Below are 26,051 nucleotides of genomic sequence, written 5' to 3'. Positions count from 1 at the left end.
AGTGAAATTGAACTCAGCTTTCCAAGAACTGTGGTTAAACACAGTTAACTCATGCTTTAACAAGGGGGGGCAATTACTTTTTCACACAGGGCCAGATAGGTCTGGAATTTTTTCCCCTTAATAAATAAAAATCATAATTTAGAAACTGCATTGTATATTTACTTGGGTTGTCTTTGTGAGATATTAAAATTGGTTTGATGATCCGAAATATTTATGTGTGATAAATATGCAAAAAATCAGCAATCAGACAGAGGGCAAATACTTTTTCACAGCACTGTAGATGTTGTTCCGGGTTCTTTTAAGACCTCCTAGATGAGTTATCGATGTGCTTCTTGGGGTAATTCTGGTAGGCTGGCTACTCCAGGGAAGGTCCAGCACCATTTCAAATTTTCTCCATTTGTGGATAATGGCTCTCGCCATGGTTAACTACAGTCAACAGAGCATTGGTAACTTTAATGCACCATGGGCCTTAGTAGTCCTTGACCCCGCTCTGGGATTTTGCATGGTGGCTGAGTTGCTGTTGCTCCTAAACGCTTCCACTTTCTAGTAATATCACTCACAGATGATGTTAGAATATCCAGCAAGAATAAAATTTAACAAACTGTCTTATTACAAAGGTGGCATCACACTTAAAGTCCCAGAGTTCTTCAGAATGACCCATTATGTATCACAAATGTTTGCAAATAGAGACAGCATGGCTGAGCGTTTGATTTTATACACCTGTGGCAACAGGCCTAAATCCAATAATAAACAAATGGGGCCAAATACTTTTGTCCATATCCACTTAAATATAATCCTTACTTAATGTGCAATAACAACAAACAGGAAAGGAGCCTTACAGATGTCTCGTAGTCGTTCTTTGTCATACTGCAGCCGGTCGTACTCCTGCAGGCTGATACGGTTCACCCGAAGACGCAGACGCTCTGGGACTGCATGAGGACTGGAAACAAAACACATGAAATAAGTAAAAGCATGTGCATACATTCATTTTAGACTCCTCTACACATGTAGTGATAGGACATGCATGCATACATGCACACATAGACAACAAAAAAACAAATAATAAAGACTTCTCCATTCATCAACTTCAGACTATTTAATTAGGTCAAGTTTAGTTGATACCCAAAGACTAAAAGAAGAGTTACACTGGCACAGTAAATAAGAGGCTCTTCTATCCTCCTAAATTTGAGGCAGGCCAGCACATCTTTAAGTCCATGTTTGTGGGCAACAATGCCTTAAGCAAAGACGGAGGCTGATTATTGACGTCAGGAACATGGTGGGCGGTCAGCAAAGAACAATAAGAATATAGTCATCTGTTGGAAAATTTACCAAAAACAGACTCAAAAAGCTCAAACATTAAACACACACAATGTCAGTCTTTTTAAATGCATTTAACCTATGTGAGGGTAGATCTAAGTTTAGAAAACTCATGCAGGAGCTTCACTGGAGGGTGTGGACATCAGGTGAGTGGACAGGACGGGTGCAGGTGGGTGCAGGTGTCGTTAAAGCACAGCTTAGAAAGTGAATGCAAAGGGACGACAGCAGCAGAAACATGAAGACAGGAGGTGGTGAGGCTTCAGCATGCTGCCAACAGTCATTCAGTCAGTCCCACAGTTCATCTACACACATTATTTAACATTAAACCAACATTCAGCAACTTTCAAACATCTGAGGTTCAACCAAAAGGAGTTCTAGTGAACAGATCTTTTGTTTGCCATACTTTAGTTTACTCATTTTTGTTTCATTTTTTCTCTTTTCTTTTCTTCTTTTCTGATCTTGTTTTAACATATTTTGTTTTCTAACCAGGGTGGTCAGTATTAATGTGTTAATCCCTATTAAGATCAAGGTTTGAGATATATCTTTAATTGCATTAATCTCTGTCACTCAGTCTCATTTGATGCTCCATGTACATTCCTTTTTGTCCCTTTTGGTGCACCTTATTTGAGCTGCAGAGGCCTTCAGGCCCATCAGATCCTACACTGAGAAGCTTTATTACACAGCAGATGAGATGGCACTCTTTCTTCCTGATTTCCTTTCTGGATAAAGGCAAAAATCCTGAGAATAAATCTCAAAAAACAAAGATGTCAAACATTTTACTCTAATACTATTCTCTTGTGCTATATATATTTACTCTTTATTTATATTTTAGCAAGCTCTTTTTCATAGTGAAGTTATCACCCTCATTTTTGAACTGCCAAAGTTTCCAATATCATCAAAATAAAAGCAGGTTATTATCAAAACAGGAAGTAAAATACTCTTAGTTTAAGACATATTCCAAAGTAAAAGCACAACAAAAGACTTTTTTATCAAGGAAACTACTTAGCCTATTTCTTAGGCTTAGTGGCGTTACTCACTTAGAGGAAGTAACAAAATATGAACTCCTGAAAGTGTCACCTAAACCAGGAATCACTGGATGCTAGAGAGTCATTTTGTACATGCCCTCCTACATATTTCTTTATTTCTAACAGTGTTTAACGGTGAATTTGACTGAAAAAGCACTTTGAAGCAGTGTTTTACCTCTAAGTCAGTTTCCCAACCTGGGGTTCTGGACCCCCTGGGGGGTGCCAAATATCTCAAGAGGGGCACAAGGTTTGGTTTGCTCTGAGGGTATCAAAATCCATTGTACAAAAATCCAGTAAAGTTATGATGAAACACTTGTACAATGGGTTTCATCAATTAAAAAATTAAATGGATGTTGATTTTGGCAACAATATGTCAAAGATTTTTCATGTGGGTCTTGGGGGGCTCAGCCTCTCTTCGATACGAGTCGGGGCTCAGAGGAAAAATGGTCGGGAACCACTGCTCTATTATCACAGCTGAAGACCACATTGGTGTAGCAGTGCAGCATTCATTCAAAAAATAAATCTAAAAGTCAACATCATAGCATTAGCACATTAATCATACTGCAATTAAAATCCTTAATTTAGGCATGAGATCTTTAAAATAACATGCTATGTTTCTTTTTGGGTGCTCCACAGTTGTGCTATCATAGCAGGAGGGCAGCTGGAGATGACTCATCTTGGCGTCCTTCTGCTTTCATAATAATGTAAAATAAGGACACCGCTGAGCCTTTGAATGTCTCGCCTTCTTAAAAATTCAGACAGCTCAGAGGACGAGTTAAAAGCAATCTGCACTTCAAACTTTTGTGTTTCCCTCAATCTGATGGAACCTTCTTATTTTCTCTCAAAATGAAACCAACCTACTCTTAGTTGCATAGACAGTAAAAATGCCAAAGTGAAAGCATTCAAAGAAAAGTTTGTTGGTAAAATCTTTTGACTGGACTACACAAAGAAACCAACTAAAGATGAACTCCTGAAAGTATACGTGCTGTCACATTAACCAGGAATCACTGAATATCAGTGAGTCATTTTGTACATGCACTCCTGCTCATTTCTTTCTATAACACTGTGAATTTAAAACTACTTTAACTTTGTTACTTTCATAGATAAAGAACAAAATGTGAATTCCTGAAAAGTTTAAATGCTGTCAGATAAAACGAGAATTAATTGGGCACAGGTGAGTCATTTTGTACATGCCCTCCTGCACATTTCTTTCTCTATATTCACTTTTAAATTAGTTGCAAGTAATTTTAATTCTTAGTAAAGTTAACATAATACATTTACAACTATCTCAACTTGGTTACTTACACAGAGAAAGAAGTTAATGTAAACTCCTGAAACATGCATTAACCGCGAATCATTGGCTGCCAGTGAGTCATTTTGTACATGCCCTCCTTCACATTTCTCTCTATACATTAACTCTAACATTTGTTGGAAGCAGTGTTAATTTTGACAGCATTGTTTAATTTAGTCTTAGTTAAAGTCTTTTGCCAAAAATATCTTTTAGTTTTAGTCATAATTTAGTCATTTAAATTGTTTTAGTTTTAGTCTAGTTTTAGTTGGTGAAATTTACAGTAAATTTAGTCAACTGATTGGATCTCTCCCCAACTTACCCCGCCACCACGCAGCTAAGGCAGTTGTGATTGGATCTCCCCCGTATCTCATCCCACCTTTCCACACAGCCAAAGTAGCTGTGATTGGATATATGCCTAAGTTGCCCCTACTTTCTACATCAGGAAATTAGGTCTGATTGAATAAAGTTTCTGTAAAACATTTTCATCTCGTTTTGATTTGTTGACTGAAATGTCAGTTAATTTAGTTTTAGTTTTTGTCCATGTGAACTTGTTTTTATTAGTGACTGTCTCGTTTTCATCAGGGGGAAAAAAAGGCTATTAACGAAAACTATAACGAAAATAATTAGTCTACAAAATTAACACTGGTTGAAAGTTATTTTTACTTTAAGTAAATTCAACATAGAACATTTAAAAAAACTCTAACTTGGTTACTTACAAAGAGAAATATCTAAATGTGAATTCCTGAAAAGTTGCCCCTTTGCACATTTCTTTCTATACATTTACTTTTACATATGTTGAAAATTACTGTTACTCTTAGTAGAGTCAACATAATACATTTAAAATGACCTCAACTTGGTTACTTTCACAGAGAAAGAACTGAATGGGGACTACTGAAACATTTACATCTTGTCACATAAACTGAGAATCACTGAGCATCAGTGAGTTATTCTGTACATGCCCTCCTGCACATTGCTTTTTATACATTTACATTTCCATTTATGGCAATTTATTTTTCCCCACAAATAAATTCAATATAGTGAATTTAAAAATACCTTAATGTGGTTACTTACACAAAGAAAGCAACTTAATGTGAACTCCTGAAGCATGCAAATACTATCACATTAACCGAGAATCACTGGGCATCAGTGAGTCATTTTGTACATGCACTACTGTATATTTCTGACAGTGCTAAACAGTAGATTTGATAGAATAAGCACTTTAAAGCAGTGTTAATTTCACTGACTAAAACTATGACTGAAAATGCTGGTCAAAAATAGACCATTGATCATAAAAACTCTGATAAAAAATTATTATTTTTTGCTTCATCAATCAGCTGGACTGATGGATGTTCAAAATGTATGATATTCCTCCAAAGTGCTTGTACCCTGAAAGCATTCAAGCTACAGTATGTCAGGATTTACTTCAGTATATATTAATGTACTTTAAGTAAAAATATATTAATTAGTATGTAATAAAAATCATTGGTTTAGTTGAATCAGAGTCAAACCTTACCCACTCACTTGCTCATACACACAAGCAGAGAGACGCACATACACAGTGACAGAGGGCTGAGGTACTTACACAGAGAAGGAGTCTGGGGGAGCAGAGAGGCGGCGCAGATCAGCTGCACACACCTTCTGAATACTACCGCCGCACACACAAATACACAAATACAAACGCACACAGAGGAGAGGAGAGGAGGAGTGTGTGGAGCAGAGAAGAGGAGAAGGGTCAATGGGGAAAAAGAAGCAATGAGGAAAAAAGAACGGGAAGGAAAGAGGAGAATGTAAAAGACATAAGAAAGAAAAGAAAAGATGATGATAGAGAGGAGACAAGAGAAAGAGAAGAAAAGAGGGAAAATGTAAAAGAAAGAAAAGAGAGACGAGATTAGAAGAAAGAAGGGAAAAGGGATGAGAAGAGAAGATTAAAGAAAACGAGAATAATTTAAAGAAAGAGAGGAGGAAAACGAGAAACAAAACAAGACGAAAACAAAGGAGAGGAGAGAAGGTAAACAAATGCAAACAATAAATAATCAATGGTTTGGTTTAGAGAAGAGGAGGGACAGGAGGAGAGAAGCCCAGAGGTAAGTGGACGAACACTGAGAGCACAGCAGCAGAACATGAAGCAGAGACTCTACAGCAGTTAATATAATCACTCTCTATGTTGTGTCTTTCAATCATGTGCACAGCCTTAAGGCTATAAGAGTTAAAGATAGACCCACATATATATACAGATATACACATGAAGTACTATTAGTGCTACAAGGATGAAGAGGTGTTAGTAGCCACACAGAGTAGACTCTTACATCAACACTGGGCCTCATTCACCAATAAATATGACAAAAATTAAAAATTTGTTGCTCAAGCCTGGAAAACACTGTTAATTTTTTACACCTCCATGCAAGAGATAGTTGAGGTCAAAGCCTTTATGCTGTTAGGTTGTTCATCTGTTAATCAAGGTTATTCTTTTAAATGCAGAATCACAGGAATGCTGTGACATTTCCATCAAACTTTGCACAAATGTGCACTAAGACTCAAGGGTTTATGGCTTTGATTTTGGGGGTCAAAGGGCAAGGTCACAGAGCTCATATGCATCCCTGAAGTGCAACCTTTAAATTCTGTCTTTGTTATATGGCTATAAGTACAAATTCTGGCCTTTATTTGTTTTGATTAATGGTTGATATTAACAAAGTAAATTTGGCAAATCACAAGGCGAGGTATTAGTCCGAGGAGAGAGAGAGCAAGGGGAGCTGCAGCTGCAGCTCTGGTTCATCAATCACCCATTTAAAAGACTGAAGAAATGCATATATCAGGCCTGTGAAGAAAAATAATGATGGATGCAAGTTTGGCGTCAGTGTGCTAACATGATTAGCACAATGTAAGATTTCTTTCTTTGTGGCAATTTCAGATGAAACAAAAAACTGACTCAGTGCGCAAAGGCTTTCACCCAAAGTTAGACGGACACACTTTGATGAGACTTCTATCTAATCAATATGAATGATAAATAACTTAAAAATCTCAGATAAAAATTAAAAATGTGCTCCAGTAGATTGTCAGTTGCCAAAAACGCCTCTTGTAATCTGCATGTGGACAAGATTTATTTAAGAGCATATAACAATCATAATTATCACAGGGTTTGTGAAACAAAAAAATATTCATGAACTTTATGAACTTTTTTGGGGAGCGATACTGGTAGAAGGTTAAATAAAGATTTCAGTATCAACAAATTCAAATTTTATATGAAAAAAAAAATATAAATCAGTGAAAGATCAAGAAAAATGAGATCACCAGTGACTTTGCACTAGCAAAGTGACTGGGTGCAACTTTGTTCTTGAGTGTCTGCAGACTTTAATTTTACCCATGATCACCTGATAAGAAATTTTTTTATATTTTAGGATCTTCTTAAAAAAACCTTTGATGGGTTTTTCATAGAAATTTCTTCCTCACATTAGTTGGTGAATGAGGCCCAGTGTTTTCTGATACACTGATTTGGTTTCATCTTGTAAACAGATCAATAAACGTTTCCTCAGCTGACAGATCAGAGGATAAACCACAGAGGCTAGCATGTCAGTGTGTCAGAGGAGAAACCCCTCAGTGTTTTATTTTGATAAATGTGAGTGGACATCATACTGATTGTGGTTTAATTTTGGCAAGCCGATCAGAGATGTGGGACGTTTCGAGGAGTGAATGTCAGCTCCCACTGAACAGATTGTATGACTCACTCAGTGCAAGCCGGGCTTTTACAACACTGCTGGCCTAGTTCCTCTGCCTCTACATGACCAAGTGTGTGTGAGAGAGTGTGTATTAGAGTGGGTGTGTGTGTGTGTGAGTGACTCACTCGTTGAGCAGGGGAACAGAGGTGCGTCTCTTGCTCTTCTGGACCATGTTGGCCTGATTTCGGAGGGAGATTCGGAGAGTGGAGGGAGACAGGCGACACGGCTCTCCGTCCACCTTCAAGCAAGAGACACACACAGACACAAAAAACACACAAACACACACAGGGATCAATGCTAAAAGCAAATGATTAAACAGAGGCTGAGTGATGAGAGGGGTGCGGCATCACTGGGTTGTTTTAAATATCAGTGCTCAGACAGAACATTTATAATATGATAGTTTTACTTCCACTCCTCTCTGGAGAAAGAAAGGGTTAAAACAAAATCAAATTATCACAATTGAATTTAGAATCTAAATTTGCACACTGACAAAGACTGAATTGTCTCTGTGAATGAAATCTTGTTTAATCTTTGGTTTCGGCACGATCAGAGTGCTTCCTACTGTTTATCAAAGTCAGTTCCTGCAAAGTTTGTGACTTCCTGTTGAGCAGGGATGGGCACACTTGGGTGCTGAGACAGCCACACTGGTTTTAGTCTTCCTACCAGAGGGAAAAATGCAGGAAACAATACTGAACTATCAGGTCAGGTATCGGATCATATGCCAATTTGGCACTTCGCCACCTTGGGAAACCATGGTCCTGTACTGCTCTGTCCTCCTTATGGCCATCGTGCCATGCCCCATCTCTCCAGATAACTTCCCAGCTGACTCCTACACTACACTTATGGTCGCCCCCAAGGCCTGGTTCAACCCACTGGGTCCCAGGCACCCAGTATGCAGTGAGTTGGAGCAGTAAGTAGATCAATGAGTTATGCAGCCAGGGTAGGTTAACTGCTCCACCATTCTCACCATTCACAGAGACAGACTTGATGGCAGTACCCAAGGCAACCCTGAATGCCTGGATCTTTATTTTGGTCCAGGAGTCGTGCATTCCCAACGCTTCAGCCTTCTCACTCAGCAACTTAAGAGCCCCCACAAGGACATCTAAAGTCTCTGCAAGGATCACAGCATCATCAGTTAGGTCCAGATCTGGACATCGCCAAATGACACTCCACAGTTTACTAACCCTGTTACCCGCCAAATTATCCAGCCCACAAAGGTACTGAAAAGTGTAGGGGCTAAGATGAACCCCTGTCTCATCCCAGAGTCAACTGGGAAGAGGTGGAGCCACCACACTTCACAACACTTTCTGAACCGTGGGCAAATTATATTACTGTATCTTCAGTAATAAGTGAAAAATGCGAAGTCCATCTATCCATCTTCTTCTGCTTATCCGAGGTTGAAGGCAGAGTAAGTCAACCCAGACATCCCCAGTGTTTTCCAGTTCCTTCTGAGTGATTCTGAGGTGTTAATGATCAGATGCCTGAACCACCTCAACTTTTAGATGTAAAAGAGCAGCGGCTCTACTTTGAATCCCTCTGGATGTTCGAGCTCCTCACCCTATCTCTAACACTAAACCCTGACACCCACCTGAGGAATCTCGTCTCGACTGCTTGAACCTGCAATGTCATTGTTTCAGTCATTACCCAGAGTTCATGACCATAGACTGTCTGATAAATTGAAAGCTTTGCACCCTCATCACCACAATGATACAATCTCACGGTACATTCTACCCTCACTCATGAACAGGACCCCAAGATATCTGAACTCCTTCACTTGGGGGAAAAAGACTAAGTCCTCACCTAAAGGGAGCAATCCGCTAAATGAAGCCTAGGACACAGCAGTCATACGCCCAGCCGTGATCAGCTGACAGCCAGCTAATCCTATTTATCGCCTCCCAGCTCCCACAGCCAATCACGACTCCTTCTCTCAACACAGCGTTGTATTTTAATATGACATATCAGATAAAATCTGCTTGTTGTTTTTTAACTTTCCAGTTTAGCATGTAGGCTGGCAGGGATGTTGATGAGATAGTGTGCTTACCTGAACAGGTACAGTCTTATAGGTAGTGAGGACGACTTCTCTGCACTGGTGCAGTCTCTCTCCATGACCGCCAACCTGTAGCGCCGCCTGGTGAATAAGAGCGGTAATTACATCTATCACTACATACCACTACATGTTTCATCTTTCTATTTATCTGTATATTCCTTCATTTTTCTCACCAGTGAGGCCATGGTGAATCCGATGACCTCGATGCAGCCGTCATCATGGCGCTGTGGTTCAAAGTCTCGGTGGTCTCCTGTGTTTCCCCACGGCATGGTGCCAGCACAGTACCTACACACAGAGAAACCACATATTTAAAGTATGCATACAGACGGTGTTTTCACAGTGGTGACGTAGCTGTAAATGTACATTAAATAAACATCCTGCATTTTGCTGTTTTCTCAGTGCTTTTTCTAAGGCTTGTCTACTGGAAAATGAGTATTTCTGGAGCTCAATCAGACATAAAGGGTATCAGTTCAACCTTCACAGAAAATAAAGAACGAGGAGAGGCACTTAATAAGGCTTTTTAGTAAAGAAGTAAGAAAGTCCTTCATGTGTAACATTGGTTTAAATCTTGTAAAGTGCTTGTTTTTATTTTCTTTTTTCCTTTTTTCACCCTTTGAATGCTGCTTAGTCATTAAAAAAATGCTAAAAAGATGAGAAGAAACAAAGTGACATGAGGAACATGACTACTATAACCTGTATGTGGATTTCCACCTACCTGGGAATGTTTAGAAACACAATGCACTGAAACTTCAGCTCCTGGATCTTTGGAGTTAGGTCAGTACCATCACACTGAGAAAAACACACAAACAGACAAATAATGCAGAGAGTTACTCAGATATTCTAACTTTTCTCCATCGATCCTTCACTTTTGAAACATCAACATTCACTCTCCTTCCATATGTCGCTCTCAGATTCAATACTCTGACTCCTGCTCTCAAACCTTCATGATTCAGGTCAAAGATTACTTCAGCCTGCCTACTCGGCCCTCCACAGACACTCAAGGACTCGTAGAAGCAACAAAGAATATGAAGAATTACTGCTATGTAACATTTTTTGAATGCCTACTAAGCTTCAGGGACTACTTCTCAATCTGCCAGCAGTAAGGATGCAACATTTGTTGCTTTGGATCAGCGGACAGAGTAATTTTATGTTCGAGGTTGCAATGAAACCTAATTCCTTAGGAAAGTGAATTCAATGCATGACATACCTTAAACTTTATTCAGGGTGGTATGAAAGACACATTTTCCCTGCATTTCTATTAATAAAACACAATTACATAATCCTCTTATATATTGGACAGAGAAAAATATTCTTCCTAGTGGCTAAACATAGTGGCTAAACACCAACGCCTTTGTTATAAAAGGAATTCACTCAATTTTGCAAATACCACTTATTTGTTTACACACTTGTTGAACTAAATTATATAAAAATATAATGAGTTGTAAGTTGTAAGCCTTATTTTCTAAAATGTCCTTGCAGACTTCTGGTACCCTTAAGGCCTATGTAAATACTAAAAAAGTTACCCACACAATGTAGACCTAAGGCCATTTCTTCATAGAAACCTCTGTGTTTGTTGCCATTTTTTTGTCTTTTCAATTTTTTTATCTTTTATTTTTTTGGTCTTTTTTTGTTTTCTCTTCCTTTTTTGTCTTTTTATGGTCATGTTTTTGCCTTTTTTTACATTTTATTTGTCTTTTTCATCTTTTTTGTTTCTTTTTTTTGACCATGTTTTTTGGGGGTAATTCATTCTGTCCTTTTATTCGTCTTTTTTTCCATCTTGTTTTATTTGTTTCTTTTTGTCATTTTTCCATCTTTTTTCTCTCATTTTTTCATCTTTTTTGTGTTTTCTTGTCTTTTAATGGTCATTTTTCTGACTTTTTTTTTGTTTTTGGTCATTTTATGATCATTATTTCACTTTTTTGTAATTTTTTCTATCTTTTTCTTTGTCATTTTTACCATCTTTTAATATTTTTTGTCTTTTGTTGTCTTTTTCTGTCACTTTTTCATGGTTTTTTTCCTTTTTTAAGTCTTTTTGTATTTTTTTTATATTTTTATCTTTATTTGTCTTTTTTCTTTTTTGACCTTTTTTCTTTTTTCTTCTTCTTTTTTAAAATGAATTCGTTTTTTTTTCTGTTTTTTTTTTTGTCACTTTTACCTTCAGCAGTAGAAGCTCAAGGAATTATCTCTTTCACCCTTTTGACATAAAACTGATGACATTCACAAATGTTAATCTCTGAATTACTATAATAATCAGGATTAGCATCTCAATACTACTAAAAAACATTTGTTCTTTATTCAACGATGGCACTGAAGTCATGCCTGCAATTCATTCAAGGTTTTACTGGGGCAAAGGATCCTGGGACTTCTACTTTAGTTGCTGTTGTAGTAAAAGAAGTATGTGTCTGATTTGATTTTTACTACCATTGTCTGGTCTGTAGCCTTCAGTGTTGAATAATAAACATTAACATCTGAATTAAAGCCAGTAACTGGTATGATGTAATAGCTGCCTGTAGTCAGAGTAGAGTATAAACTCTGTTTATAGTTGGACTGAGAATGAATCAGCAACCTTTAATTTTTAAAGTAAAACTAAGATAAAAAGAGCTGGTTCCACCGTCTTTAATATATTTTTGAAGTATTGTTCCTTTTCTTTGGTAAAGATGTTTATGTTACAAGTTAATTTCTCTTGAAGGACATTCTTCACTGATGTACGAACAATCAGCTGAATCGATGCTCAGTTATTGTTTGCTCCTCTCCTTGTGTTGAGGTCAGCGGTCAGCAGCAGTATAAAGGCTCTGTGAGTGCTCAGCGTGTCTCTGAAGGACACTTGAACACGGCAGGCATCACACGAGGGGCTGAAGGACGGCCTCTTGTAATCGGCCGGCCGACCTGCTGCCCAGACGTGTCGACACGGAAAAGCGATACAGACTGAGAGTGTGTGTTAACACTCACCACCACTCTGACGTGCTTGGACAAATCCCTGGAGCTTCTCTGGAGGAAATCTGAGAAGGCGGCCTGTGAAGACACACAAACACAAAGACACACAGGGAAAGAGAGAAGGGAACATCATTAAACAGAATCATCAGATTAAGTTCATTAAGATGATTAATGCTCTTCAGTGCTGGGGAAAAGTACTTGCTCCTTTCTGATTTCTTAATTCTTTTGCATATTTGTCACATTTTAATATTTTATCATCAAACAAATTTTCATATTAGACAAAGATAACCAGAGTAAATACAAAATGCGCAATCTAAAGAAATTCAGTAACAGATCAGAATCATAGCCATTTTTAAGGCTTTGGGACTCCAGCGAACCACAGTGAGAGCCATTACCCACAAATGTAGAAAACTTAGAACAGTGGTGAAGCTTCCCAGGAGAGAACGGACTACCAAAATTATTCAAGAGCGCCTCAACAACTCATCCAGGAGGTCATAAATTAAAAAAAAAAAAAAACAGAACAACATCTAAAGACCTGCAGGCCTCACTTGGCTTGGTTAAGGTCAGAGTTCATGATTCAACAATATCTGTGGCAGAGTTTCAAGGCCAAAACCACTGCTGACAGGACTTTTGGGAAAATATTCTGTGCACTCTGTGATGGTTCAGGACCTGGACCACTAATTAATGGAGCCATGAATTCTGCTCTCTACCAAAAAAATGAAGGTTTTGGAGTGGCCCAGTGAAAGTCTGGATTTGTGGCATGACCTTAAACAGGCTGTTTGTGCTGAAAATCCTGGAAATCCAGTGTGGCTGAATTAAACCATCACCAGTTATCACAGTCATATGCTAACAGTTGTTCCTGCCAACAGCGCCCATTATTAGCTTTAGGGGACGATGACTTTTTCCCATAGGACCAGGTACGTTTGGATGGCTTTTTCCATTCATGGGGCATGGAACCATGCATGGTCACATCGGTCGACTTCCTTAATGGCCTTCCTAAACTCTCTGTGATACAGCAGAACCAGAATGATTTTTCTGTCTCAAACTTCCTGTTTCCAAAGAATGCAGTTTTTGCGCCCCTCACGGTTGCAAACAAACGGCCCTAAAATTATAACTAACCATGATAAAATGATGAAACTCACACATTATAAAGGTGAATAGTAGAGCTACATGTCATGATACGTTTTGTTTGCGTAGGATTTCTTGCAATTACGTACATTTTAGAGTGAAAAAAATCCATATTTGGACATACCCTGTTTAGGGGTGCCTGTAAGACATATGGCCAACTCATCGAGCAACCATTAAGTATATTTTCTTGATAAATAACTAATTATAGTGTAGTTAGATGTTGCCGTGGGTTTGGTAAAAAAAAAATTAAGAGGAATCCAGTGGCAAATTTTACTAATTCATAGGCATTTTTAAGGTTTAATTATCAAAAAGTTTTGGTCAGTTTTAGAACATTTTAACTGTTTTATTACACTAATGTGGTTTACATCAGTTCTTGTTTTTACTGTGAGCCTTATTTCTGCTTAAATCAATTTAGACATCTAATATTTGTGAGGGTTTTTTAATGATTTTTTGTGTTATTATGAAGGAAAATAAATGATATAAAGAGTGAAATATATGTGATATTAGTCAGTTTTGTTCAATATGAATAGCATAGCAAAACATTGTTATGACCCTGAGGTCATATTTTTTGTATTGTTTCTGTTTTACTGCACATGTGCAGCTCTGTGTCCTCCCCTGCAGTGTTGAGTGTGTGTGAGTGTGTCTCTGTGGGTGCGTCTAGGTGATCAGCTGCTGATGCAGGTGGCTGTAGCTGATTGGATCATTGAAGAGGAAGGTGCTGCAGCTGATAGGATCTGACCACTCCCCCAGCCTTTAAATCTCAGCTGCTGCAGTCTGCGCTCCCCTTCACCAGCCACTTCCGAAGAAGCCAGCAGCTCTGTGACCTGAAACTCTAGCTTTTGTGACTTTGTGAATTGTGTGACTGGAGTATTTAGACTTAGAAATTAGCTTTGGTACCTTGGTGCTTAGATTGTGATTGTTAAATTGTAAATTTGTGAAGATTTGTGTTGGACTTTAAACTCTTGGCAGCAGTGAGTAACCACTTTTGTTAATTTGTTTGTTACTCTTATGTAATTAAACTGCTGCTTAACTTTGCTTTACTTGTACCTGGCTCCCTTGGGAGTGGGATGAGTGGGGCCACACATTGTGTTATGTCCAGGTTCCCCTAGACTGGGACGTAACAGTATGCCAATGAGTGCCCTACAAGGGTTAATAGTGAAATCATCCTTTAAAAACGCCATTCTGTATTATCTCAGCTTACCTTAGTCTAATATTAAAATGTGCTTGATGATCTGAAACATTTAGGAGTGACAAATATGCAAAAAAAAAGTAAGTAAAAATACTTTTTCACAACTTATTATCATTTTTCACATTATTATTATCTCTCTGTCATTCTCAGAATTTCTTTAAAGTCAGAAGTCTACCACTAAAATAAGACTTTTATATTTAAAGACATTGATTTCCATAACCCCCTCCCTCCAGCTGTTTGTGATTTCTCTAATTTCTCCTTCACTTCTTTAGACTCCTCTCTCTCCCTGTATTTCCCATAATTCCATTCTTCCCCTCGTTGCGTGTCTGTGAACATGAAAATACAGGAAGTCAAGAGGGACACTCACTCCTGCATAGAACATCTTGTTGCGGAAGCGACTGTTGAACTTTTCCGGGTTGGCCTCTGCAAAGACGGGATCAGAGAAACGGAGTACATTAGTAGTAGGAGTAGAGAAAATACCACTCCATTATGAATGCATGAATGAGCCTCTTTTTAATATTTCATTTATTCTGCTCATCTTTCACTGGAGTGGGGTGCATTAAGAGGAAAGTGGAGGACTTAATGGAATATAAATAGAGATGATGCAGAGGGCAATGTGGAAAAAAAAGCATTAAAATAGATTTCCCAGACCTCTGGACTCGTGGAACTCCAGGGTGACGTGAGCGTCAAAGCCCAGGCTGAAGTAGTTGTTGAACACGTTCAGAGGCAGCTGAGGACACAGGTAAAAACACTGCAGTAAGTGTTTCTGCAGAGATGTTTATTCACACAGATCACAGTTCATATCTTCATTTAACACTAGTACACAGAATGTAGCTGTCACAATGTTTATCAAGTGATACTCATGCCCACATTTATCACACTTCAACCTTTTTAGTATAAACATTAACCCAACAGATTCCTGTCCCATTCTACAGATGTTTAAGGCTTTACATGAGAAGACAATGTTTAATGTTCACATGTACCATTGGATGTTTGCTATTTTACAGAATTTTGAAGAACAGCATATGCTGCTTTTACTAAAGCTTAAGAGAGGCTGGCTACTTGATAGATATGTAGGCCTGATTTTCCTCAATAATCAGGGGGTGTAGGGGGGGCCTGATTTGAAGCTTGTTGCAAGTGATTATTTATCCCCAAAATCCTCAAGAAAGGGTGGCAATACCGTAGTTACCACTCCTGATCGAGATAGAGCCTCCCTGATCTTGAATTCCAGATTGAGCGGCGTCCGAGGGAATACCCACAAACCCAATGAGAGCGAGCAGAACGGGAAGTGTCACCAACCGGATGTTGTGTACTTTAACAGCTCACAAACATGGCAGCCAATATAAACACAATTGAGGCCAGAGCCAAGCGGAATAAGGCCAGAAAAGAAGACCCTCTTGTTTGTTTGTTTTTTATTTCACTGACAGCAGAGCACATCAGAACAGCCAGCTAGCAGACAACGTCAGCTAATCTCCATATCTTTTTTTTTCTGAGCTCGAGATCACACACATTTTTGGGAGATTTAATCTCTGAGTAATCATTACTTTAAAACAGCAGATGCATGGTCTCCTGCTCTGCATTAGGGGGATTAGAATATTTAAGACTGGTCTAAACTAGTTATGGTGCACACCAATAAAAGAACCTCAAGACAAGTTAAAAGTACTTTCTAAATAAAAATCTTAATTGGGGTTTAACAACAGATATGGTATTACTTTACACTGAAAAGATGTCAACAGACCTTCTGTGTGCCCTCCTCTGGCTGCGTCGTACTTTTCTCTACTAGAAGGTTCCACCGGTCCAGCTGCACCACAGAACCATCCTCCACATGACATAAAACCTTAGACACCGGCTCATCTGTGTAGCCCTGCAGAGAAAAGACACAGAGAAACAGGAAGAGGGTGGATTAGCTTCACTAAACATGGGCAGTCATCCCGTATGATATTGCAATAAAAGCATAACATAAATTGAGTAATACAAATCACAAGGACTGCTTTTTTCTTTCTATCTCTCATCCACCTGCTAGCATGAGACCAACATGATGCTCCACAGAAGAACAAAGAGCCTAAGAGTGTATTTTATAGACATGAACACTGCATCGCATCTCTTATTCCTGTCAGCTCTCTCTAATGGACAGTATTTTGTCCATCCTCCATCTCTGCCATCTGATTTTTATTCCCTCTCTCTCTCGCTCTCTTCCCCGGACAGGGTCACAGAATCAGTGCAGCAAGGACACAAACACAAAGATGCACACAGGCACACAAGGACACACCAATCTGATGATAGTAGCACTCATCAGCAGGGGCCTCCTCAGCCAGACTCACACTGAGACGCTAGGACAGAGAGAAAGAGAGAGTCACAGGGACGTTCACACTCACACAGAGAGAGGAGGACACATGAACCGGTGAGTAACACAACAGAGTCAGCAAGAGAGAAGAGATGTAAAGAAACAGGTGGAAAAGAAGAGGAGAGAAAAGAGTAAAGAAAAAAGGAAGGTAGTGGAAAAAAAAGAAAAGAAATTTGATGAATAGAAATTAAATATGAGAGGATGAAGGGAAAAACAGAAAAGGTAAAGATAAAGAGCAGTGGAGAGATCTGAAATAGTTGGAAAGAGGAGGAAGACAAGAAAGGTAAGAACTGGAAAGGAAAGCTAACATTTAAAACCACAAAGTGCAAAGAAACTATTAGGAAGAGAATGGCAACGTGGGAAAGAGAAGAACAAATGGAAGGTAAAGGGAAAATGACAAAGGAGGTAGGAAAGGGAAGGAAGTGCAAAAGAGAGAAAAGGAAGTGAGAAAGAAAAGCAAGTGAGGATGAAAGAAAAGGAAAGGAAGTGAGAAAGGAAAAGAAGTGAGGAAGAAAGAAAGGGAGGAAAAAGGAAAGGAAAGGATGGGAGGAAGAAAGGAAGGTAGAGGAAGGGAGGAAGAAAAGAAAGGAAAGGAAGCAAGAAAGGAAAGGAAGTGAGAATAAAAAGAAAGGATGTGAGGAAGGAAAGTAAAGAGAAGAACAGGAAGTGAGGGTGAAAGAAATGGAAGTGAGGAAGAAAGCAAGGGAGAGGAAGTGAGGAGGAAAGGAAAGGAAAGGAAGTGAGGATGAAAGGAAATGAAAGGAAAGAAAGAAAGGAGCGAAGTGAGGAAGAAAGGAAAGGAAGTAAGGTGAAGGTGAGGAAGTGCTAAAGAAAGGAAAGGAAAGGAAAGGAAAGGAAAGGAAAAAGAAAAGGAAGTGAGGAAGAAGGAAAGGAAAGGAAAGGAAAGGAAAGGAAAGGAAATGGGTGCAACCCTGATTCCAAAAATGTTGGGTCACAAATCTCATTAAATGCATTCACAATAGAACATAAACAACATATCAGAAGTTGAAACTGAGACGTTTTAACTTTTGATGAAAAATATTAGCTCACTTTGAATTTAATGGCAGCAACACATCTCAAACAAGTAGTATGGGCAACAACAGGCTGGAAAAGTAAGTGGTACTAATGAGAAATGGTGAGACAAGCATTTTGCTAATTAGCTTAACTAGGTTACTTGGCAACAGGCCAATGACATGACTGGGTATGAAAGGAGCATTTTAGAGAGGCAAAGTCTGTCAGAAGTAAAGGTGGGCAGAGGTTCACCAATCCAGAAAAAACTGAGTCTAAAGAATGAGGAACAATTTCAGAAAAATGTCCCTCAACCTAAAACTGTGAAGACTGAATATCACCATCTACGGGCCATAATACACTGGTGATCAACTGGAGGCCTGGGGCCACATCACCCCCCCCCCCCCCCCACAGCTTCCTATTCAGCCCCAGAAGATTAATCTAATTTAGAAAATGAACTGAGGAAAAATATACATTGTTGTATTGAGGGTATCTTTCCCTGAGACTGAATCCCTTTTTTCCTTTTGAAAGACTGGCTAAAAGCTGCTGTTTTCTGCATCAAATTAACACTTCAGGTGCTTTCAGAGTGTAGCTGAGAATTAAACAAAAGACCTGTTTCCTTTGTGTGTTTTAGAAAAATCAAACTCAGTGATGTACTACATTTGTTAAAAACAGACTTGACTCTGTACTGGAAGAAAAAAAACGGACCAAAAAACATTGTCTGTCAACATGATCCAGAAACGGCGGCCTCTTCTCTGGGCCAAAGCTCATTTGAAATGAACTGAGGCGACACGGAAAACTGTTCTGTGGTCACATGTATCAAAATTTGAAATTATTCTTGGAAACCACAGATGGTGTCCTGTGAACTAAAGAGGAGAGGGAACATCCAACTTGTTATCATGGTATGGGGTTGCATTAGTGCCTACAGCATGGGCAGCTTACACATCTGGAAAGGAACTATCAATGCTGGAGAGAGCAACATATGCTCACATCCAGATGTCTCTTTAAGTGAAGACCTTGTATATGTCAGCAAGAAAATGTCATCACAACAGCATGGCTTCACAACAGTAGAGTCAAGGTACTGATTTGCAGAAAACATTTGGTGCTCCATGAAACAAAAACTCCAGCAAAGAAGATCGAGAACTGTTGAATATCTAAAATCCTAAATCAGACAAGAATGGCACAACATTCCTCTCACAAACCTCCAGCAACTGGTTTCCTCACTTCCCACACATTTACAGACTGTTATAAAAAGAAGAGGGGATGCTTCACAATGGTAAACATGGCACTGTCCCTACTTTTTTGAGATGTGTGGCTGCCATCAAATTCAAAGTGAGCTTCCAGAAATGGTTGTCTCAGTTTGAACATCTGATATTTTTGTGTTTTACTGTGAGTAAAATATCAGTTTGTGAGCTTTGCCAGTCAATGCATTCTGTTCCTATTTACATTTTACACAGTGCCCCAACTTTTTTGAAAATAGGGTTGTAGAAAATAGGAGAAGAGGAAAAGAAAGGAAGATGGTGAGCTTTAGAAGAAGGAATGGTTTTATTGAAAGCAAAAAGGAAGAGAGACTGTGGAGAGAAGAGGAAACATTGGCAGGAGAGGAAGAGAGTAAATCAGGATACTAAGAGGGAAAAAAGCTCGCAGTCCCAAACAGAGGACAAAAAGGACACACTAATTAGAGTAATCACACAGACACAGCTGATATAAATGTTCCCTCCTCATGCACAGCCTCTCTCTCTGTATCAGGACTTTATCTGATTTGTGCTCTCCAATCCTGCAGAGTCATTCACATGTCCTTGGTTTATCATTTCGCAGAGCATGCTAATACTGCACCGCATGAGGTGATAACAAACCAAAACATCATATTCACTAATCTCAAAGCAATCAGGACATGGCATCACAGATTTAGAGTAAGAAAATGTGTCATGTCATCAAAAGTGAAATGAAGTCAATCACATTGAGCCCTGACTCAGACTTTTGACTCATGCAGAGAGTATTCTCCGTCATTACAAACCCACAGAAGCACTCAAAAGAAGCCTAATGGAAGAATGTGGCAGCCTCTAAAGGTCTTTTCTTCCATGCTGCAGTTATGAAATGAGAATCTGAGTGTGTTTATATTACAGTATGTGTCAGAGGGTCGGTTCTTGATGCTGCAGCTTTTTACCAGCTAAAGAGGCTAAAGTGCCGTCCTGCAAAGCAATGATGCTTTTTATTTCACTTTTAAAAGCTTTAGCAACCTTTCTGCAGACACCTCTCCCCTGAGAGATGAGTTAAGTTCACAAAGATTGTTGCTCACATACTTCACTGGTAAAGTGAGTTACATTAGGATGGATGATCCGATATAAGTTTGTTTCTAGTCTCTCCACTTCTGTGTGTTATGGCACGCTGCCACACTTTAGCTCATCCTTATGAACTGTCTCCCTCTGGCTCTTTCTCACTTGTTGAAAAGTTAGAAAAGAATAATCAAGTGAAACTCGAAATTCTGGAGGAACTTCAATGTGCATCTATCTCTCTAATGCTGCTCTGTCACACAGGATTATCATCTATCTTTGATTACAAGGTTTTGGAGTGTTTCTGTGGGAATTTGTGCCCATTCATCCTGTAGAGCATCTATGAGGTCAGGCTCTGATGTTGGATGAGAAGGTCTGGCTACAAATCTATGCTCCAGTTCATCCCAAAGGTGCACGATGGGGTTGAGGACAGGGCTCTGTGTGGGACAGTCAAGAACTCATCAAACCATGGCTCTGTAGTCCTTATTTGTGCACTGGGGCACAATCATGTTGGGATAGAAAAGGGCCTTCCACAAACTGTTGCCACAAAGTTAGAAGCATAGCATTGTCTAGAAAGTCTTGGTATGCTTAAGCATTAAGGTTAGCCTTCAGTGGGGATAAGGGGCCTGAAAACAGCCCCATATCATTATCCCTCCTCCATTAAACCCTCACAGTTGGCAGGTAACGTTCTCCTGGCATTCACTAAACCCAGACTCCCCCATCTGACTGACAAACAGAGAAGTGTGATTTGTCGCTCCATAAAACATGTCTCCACTGCTCCACAGTCCAGTGTCAGTGTGCTTTATACCACTCCATCTGATGCTTGGCATTGGATTGTTAATGTGAGGCTTATGTACAGCTGCTCGGCCATGGAAATCCACTCATGAAGCTCATGCTGCACAGTTTTTGTGCTTACATTAACGCCAGAGGAACTTCAGAACTCTTCAGCATCATGTGACTTAGCAGTTGTTGATTCAGCTCTGTGGTTTTACGTAGTCTTCTGCTTCATGGCTGAGTTGTTGTTGTTCCTAAACACTTCCACTTCCAATAATGTCACTTACATTTGACCGTGGAATATCCAGCAGGGATGAAAATTCATAAAACGTCTTATTACAAAGGAGCATCCATCACAGTTCTCACTTGAAGTCATTAAGCTCTTCAGAACGACCCATTTAGTACCAAAAATGTTTGAAGACTGCATGGCTACATGCTTGATTTATACACCTGTGGCAATGGGTCTGACTGTGGCCAAATACTTTTGTCCATAAGTTGTGTAAACAAACAAAATGAAAAGTGTGATCAGCTGTTTATAACAAATATATATACAGTCAGTAAACACCATACAAGCCTGCATTTAACTTATAAACAATAACACTTAGGTTGTTTTCACACCTGATTGTCCGGGGGACTCGGTCCGTTTTGGAATGGAAATTGCAACATTGTTGCACTTTCCATTTCTCAAACAATCCGCTTGTTTGGTCTGCACCAGAGTTCGTGAGCTTTCACAACACTCCAAACAAACTGGACTACCTGGGAAAACGGACCAGAGTTCGTTTAAAGCGGACCAAACAGCCCTGGTGTGAATGCACCCTTATACTAGCTTCTGGTTTGCTCTCATTTAGCCCATTAGCACTCTAGCCATCTCCATATAACAGCCAAATAATGTCCTGCATAGAAAGCACCAACAACCATCACAACAAATAGCTAGCCAGCAAACAGATAATGTTAAACAGCATGTTAAACTCTACTACCAGATGGCAATATAGACAGACCAACAACTAATCAACTATATCAGTCTCTTAATATGTTTAGTCTTGGTTGGTGATGTGTCGTTCATGAACGAGCCAGTTCAAAGACCCGACTCTTTGACGTGAACAATAAGATCTGGGTCCCATTGGGGAGCCATTTTATATTCTTCTTCTTTATTACTGTATACTGTATGTATGTGATTGATTAGTAGCGACGATCTTTTCTCCACACTGCCCTATCACATGCACATCAAACATAAGGGCATGAGGTTAATGTTTTATATCAGGTGTGTTATTACAGCCCAGTCAGTGAACGGATTTTATCTGACCCACAACATATTTTTGGGAGACAATGTATCTTTTTAAATACTTACATGTTATTCTAACTAATAAAAAAAATACAAAATTAAGCACAGATCATTTAAAAGAGCTGGAATTCCCATCACAAATATTGGTATAGGTATCAGCGCATCCACAGTTATAATAGATGATTGGTATGGACATCCCTAGCTTCATTTGAGGGGTGCTTCAACACACCTAGCACCCTACTTCCTACACTTTTTGTTGTGCAGGAAGTGCATGAAGTGTTTGCATACAGTCACTCAAAGTTACAAAACAGCATTTCTATAGCACTGCGCATCACCTATACATCTCCTGTTAGCATTTTTGCTGGTTGAGTGACTCATGAGGAGTTTATAGGTGTAAAGCAGTAAGCCTTCCACAGTAAGGATGATGGATTTCAGTATCCAGGCTGTTATGAAAGCCATTACATTTCTTAAACGTCAACAGGCACTCCAACCATGCAGAAATAGTAAAATATTAAAATGTTGCAATTAACAAATTGTTCAGGAATATTGATGACTTTGATTTGCACTTATTTTAATACCAAGATTTAATACATTATCAGCCTGACAGCCCTAACTGTATCATTTATGTATTTTTCCTCCATTCAAATTCGTGTTAAGCTATAAGCTCTGAGTTTAAATATATTTCCCAGCTGAAACATCCTTACAGAGATAACTGAATGTTTATCAGGCTCTTCTTCATCTTGTTGTACATAAAGGACCTGAACTTTGGGTCACATTACATAAAAAAACAGACAATTGTAAATAAATTAACTCAGGGAGGAGAGATTCCTGTGTCCTGTCGCTCTCAGAAGTCAAGGCCGTTAACTCACCCCGCCCCAGTTCAGCGTCCTGGCGAGGTCATTTCCTGTTCCCAGAGGAAGCACCGCTACCGGAGGCCAGGGACTCATCTGCAGCTCGTCTAGTGTAGACAGGATCCACCCCACCTATTGTCAGACATACGCACACAGTCAAAGCTGCAGTGACGTTTAAGATAAATGAAAAAGACCTGGATGAAAGCAGAGTCTCCCACCGTGCCGTCACCTCCGCAGGCGAGGATCCTCAGATTTGGCACTTTACGATACAACTCCAGGCTGATGTTTCACAAAGAGAACAAAGTAAAGAGAGGCCTTGTTACAGGATGAAAGAGGCTTTTCAGGTAAAAGCAGAGCTGAGTGATGCTGAGTGGCTGTAATTGGTGCAGATTTCATGAAAACTGCTCAAATAGTGAGCAGAGGATTTGAATAAAAAGATGTTTTTGAATGTTGTATTGAGAATGTGGTATTTTTCTCCCAGCAGGTCACTGTGATAGTGATTTAATGTGAAATGAAGAGTTAAGTGTGAAATTATTAACAAACTGTACTGAGAAAATATAGTTTCACAAAGAGCACATACACACTCTCTTCTCAACTGTTGCTTCTTATTTATAAGAAATAATTTAAAGGAACTTGCATAGCTTAAGATCCTCATCCTGTGAGAGTGTTACTGGCAGAGGTCAACTTTTGCTACAATACCATACCGTATCGTCCCTTCTCATATCACATCATTGCATATCCTGTAATATTGGGTTATATTGCATGATGGCATCAGGCTGATACAGACAGCTTTTTTTTATCCAGGTATTTCAATTTTATTGACAGAATTTGAAATCATTTGAATTTTTACCTCCACCAAGGAGGTTATGTGATTGGGTGGGTTTGTTAGTTTGTTTGTTGGCAACATAACTCAAAAGTCATGGACGGATTTTGATTAAATTTTCGGGAAATGTCAGAAATGGCATAAGGAAGAATGGTTCGATTTTGGGAGTGATCCAGATCACCGTCTGGATCCAGGAATGTCCAGATGGCGGACATGAGTAACTTAAATCCCAGCAGCAGTTTTTGGGTTTGTTTCTATTCAAAGTTTTGAAGTTTATAGAGTTTGAAAGATGCACGTCCGGTTGAGGAGACGAGTCGGAGCGTAACAGAGAGAAAGATGGCGAATTGTAGTGAGAATACTCACAATGCTGGGAGGAATAGAGGAATATTCACCCTCTGCCATGACTTACAGTCGTCCGGTGAGACCATGGGTGCATCTGATTGCACCCGTAGCCTCACCATGTCTCCACCCCACCAGGGAGGGAGAAATCAGCGAATGCCATGGTGGGGGGCACATGGGGACAGATCCAGGAATTTCTTCAAGGATTTTTTACTATTGGGAGATAGGGCTAATGGTGGAGGTCTGCACTCTGCAAGTGCTTTTCTAATTAGTAAAAGTGCTTTGGTTTCAGTGTAAGTGTAAAAAAAAAGACGTTAAACCCACACACAGTCTCACTTTCTGTTTTGGTTTGATTATCTATAGTATTATCAAAAGTAAATTATTATTATATAGCATATTTTGATATTTTAGCACTATTTAGATGGAGGCTTTCTCTCTGAGTTTTCATATATATCCTACCTTTGTCATTTGTAAACCTTTTTCACTGTGGAAAACTAAACTGAACTGTTTCCAGCTGCAGACAGTTGGGATGTCAAAGTGAGAATGTCATGACCTGTGTGGAGGAGAATTTTCAATAAAGACAAACACTCACGCTTCTCGTAGTCCTCCCTGTGACAGGTCAAAGACTTGTCGAGGGTTCAGGATCCACATAAACATCTGTAACACCTTAAGTCCCTGCAGAGACAGGAAAAGAGACTTTTTCATAACATAACCCACATACTGAAATTAAAGGTGTTTAAAACTCAGGAACAAATGCACAATCTTAGACTGTTTCTGCTTGTGTAAGTTCTGTAATTGTGATGAAATCCAAAAATCATTGCCGTTTAAATCCAGCAGCTGCAGCTCCTTCTATCTGATGAAACTAATCCCGTTTGAGCTGACATCTTCCTAATTAAACTTTCTGTTGTTGGCAGCTTGCAGGATGTAATAACTCCTGTAGAGAGTAACGGCTCCAAGACGACATTCAGCACAAAGATTTGAATTTGAATAAATCTGCTGCTTACAACCTACAAAGGCTCCTACAGAGGAGATTTAGATTGATAATGGACATTCTTTATTAAAATCTGATAGTGTCCCACTGTAACTTAATATAGGCATCACTACTGTAGTAAGATTATCAGCAAAGTACCTTATGAAATAGCAGGAACAGACAAAATTAAGGTGTTAAAGTACACCAAAACAATGCAGTACTGCCTCATAAAGTCTCTCCTCTCTGTAATAACAATGTGTATTGAATCAAAGTGTGTAAAACAAACTAAAAAAAAGGATAAAGTTGACATGTTTTAAGGCTTTGTAATGTGTCTACTAGGATAATTATGATGTCAGGGTCACAATTAGGCATTAGGATTGTTAATTTTTATTCATACTGATACCCCTATGAATACTTCTTATTGGTCCAAGTCTTTATTGATATCACTATTGATACTTTCTATAGTTTGGTGGAAAGAAAAAATGAAGGCAAATATTCAAACTACAAGTGGTCTTAACTGAGTAGTGCTTGAGTTAAAAAGCTATGATATACTGTATTTTGTACATTCAACTGTATTTATTGAAGTTTCTCATCAAAAAATAAATTATCCTACTCCCATGTAACATTTGAACGCATAATAATATATTGAATACAGTCATCTAATTTAATAAGGTAACCTGAACTAATCATATTTTCTGTCTTTCAGCTCGCTAATTACCTTCAATTTTGCCAATTCCACCACA

The 26,051-nt window shown here is 39.0% G+C and overlaps 1 protein-coding gene across 4 annotated transcripts in view; it reads right to left on the bottom strand.

Moving 5' to 3' along the window:
* Positions 1-26,051, bottom strand: part of dgki (diacylglycerol kinase, iota) — a 133,311-nt gene that overhangs the window by 14,589 nt on the left and 92,671 nt on the right. For 2 of the 4 annotated variants that reach the window (XM_041781243.1, XM_041781244.1), the window contains exons 11-23: positions 24,931-25,013; positions 23,395-23,455; positions 23,195-23,308; positions 16,383-16,508; positions 15,296-15,374; positions 15,012-15,067; positions 12,343-12,405; positions 10,109-10,182; positions 9,567-9,678; positions 9,388-9,474; positions 7,472-7,584; positions 5,216-5,278; positions 840-940 (exon numbers count right to left, since the gene is read on the bottom strand). In XM_041781243.1, coding sequence (XP_041637177.1) covers positions 840-940; positions 5,216-5,278; positions 7,472-7,584; positions 9,388-9,474; positions 9,567-9,678; positions 10,109-10,182; positions 12,343-12,405; positions 15,012-15,067; positions 15,296-15,374; positions 16,383-16,508; positions 23,195-23,308; positions 23,395-23,455; positions 24,931-25,013 — 1,132 coding nt within the window. The remainder of the gene's footprint in view (positions 1-839; positions 941-5,215; positions 5,279-7,471; positions 7,585-9,387; positions 9,475-9,566; positions 9,679-10,108; positions 10,183-12,342; positions 12,406-15,011; positions 15,068-15,295; positions 15,375-16,382; positions 16,509-23,194; positions 23,309-23,394; positions 23,456-24,930; positions 25,014-26,051) is intronic. The other 2 variants (XM_041781245.1, XM_041781246.1) reach the window with 1 other exon arrangement.

Source organism: Cheilinus undulatus, linkage group 23 (genome assembly GCF_018320785.1).
Source record: "Cheilinus undulatus linkage group 23, ASM1832078v1, whole genome shotgun sequence".
In the NCBI taxonomy this organism is placed as follows: domain Eukaryota; kingdom Metazoa; phylum Chordata; class Actinopteri; order Labriformes; family Labridae; genus Cheilinus; species Cheilinus undulatus.
This window is presented reverse-complemented; position numbering and strand designations above follow the sequence as displayed.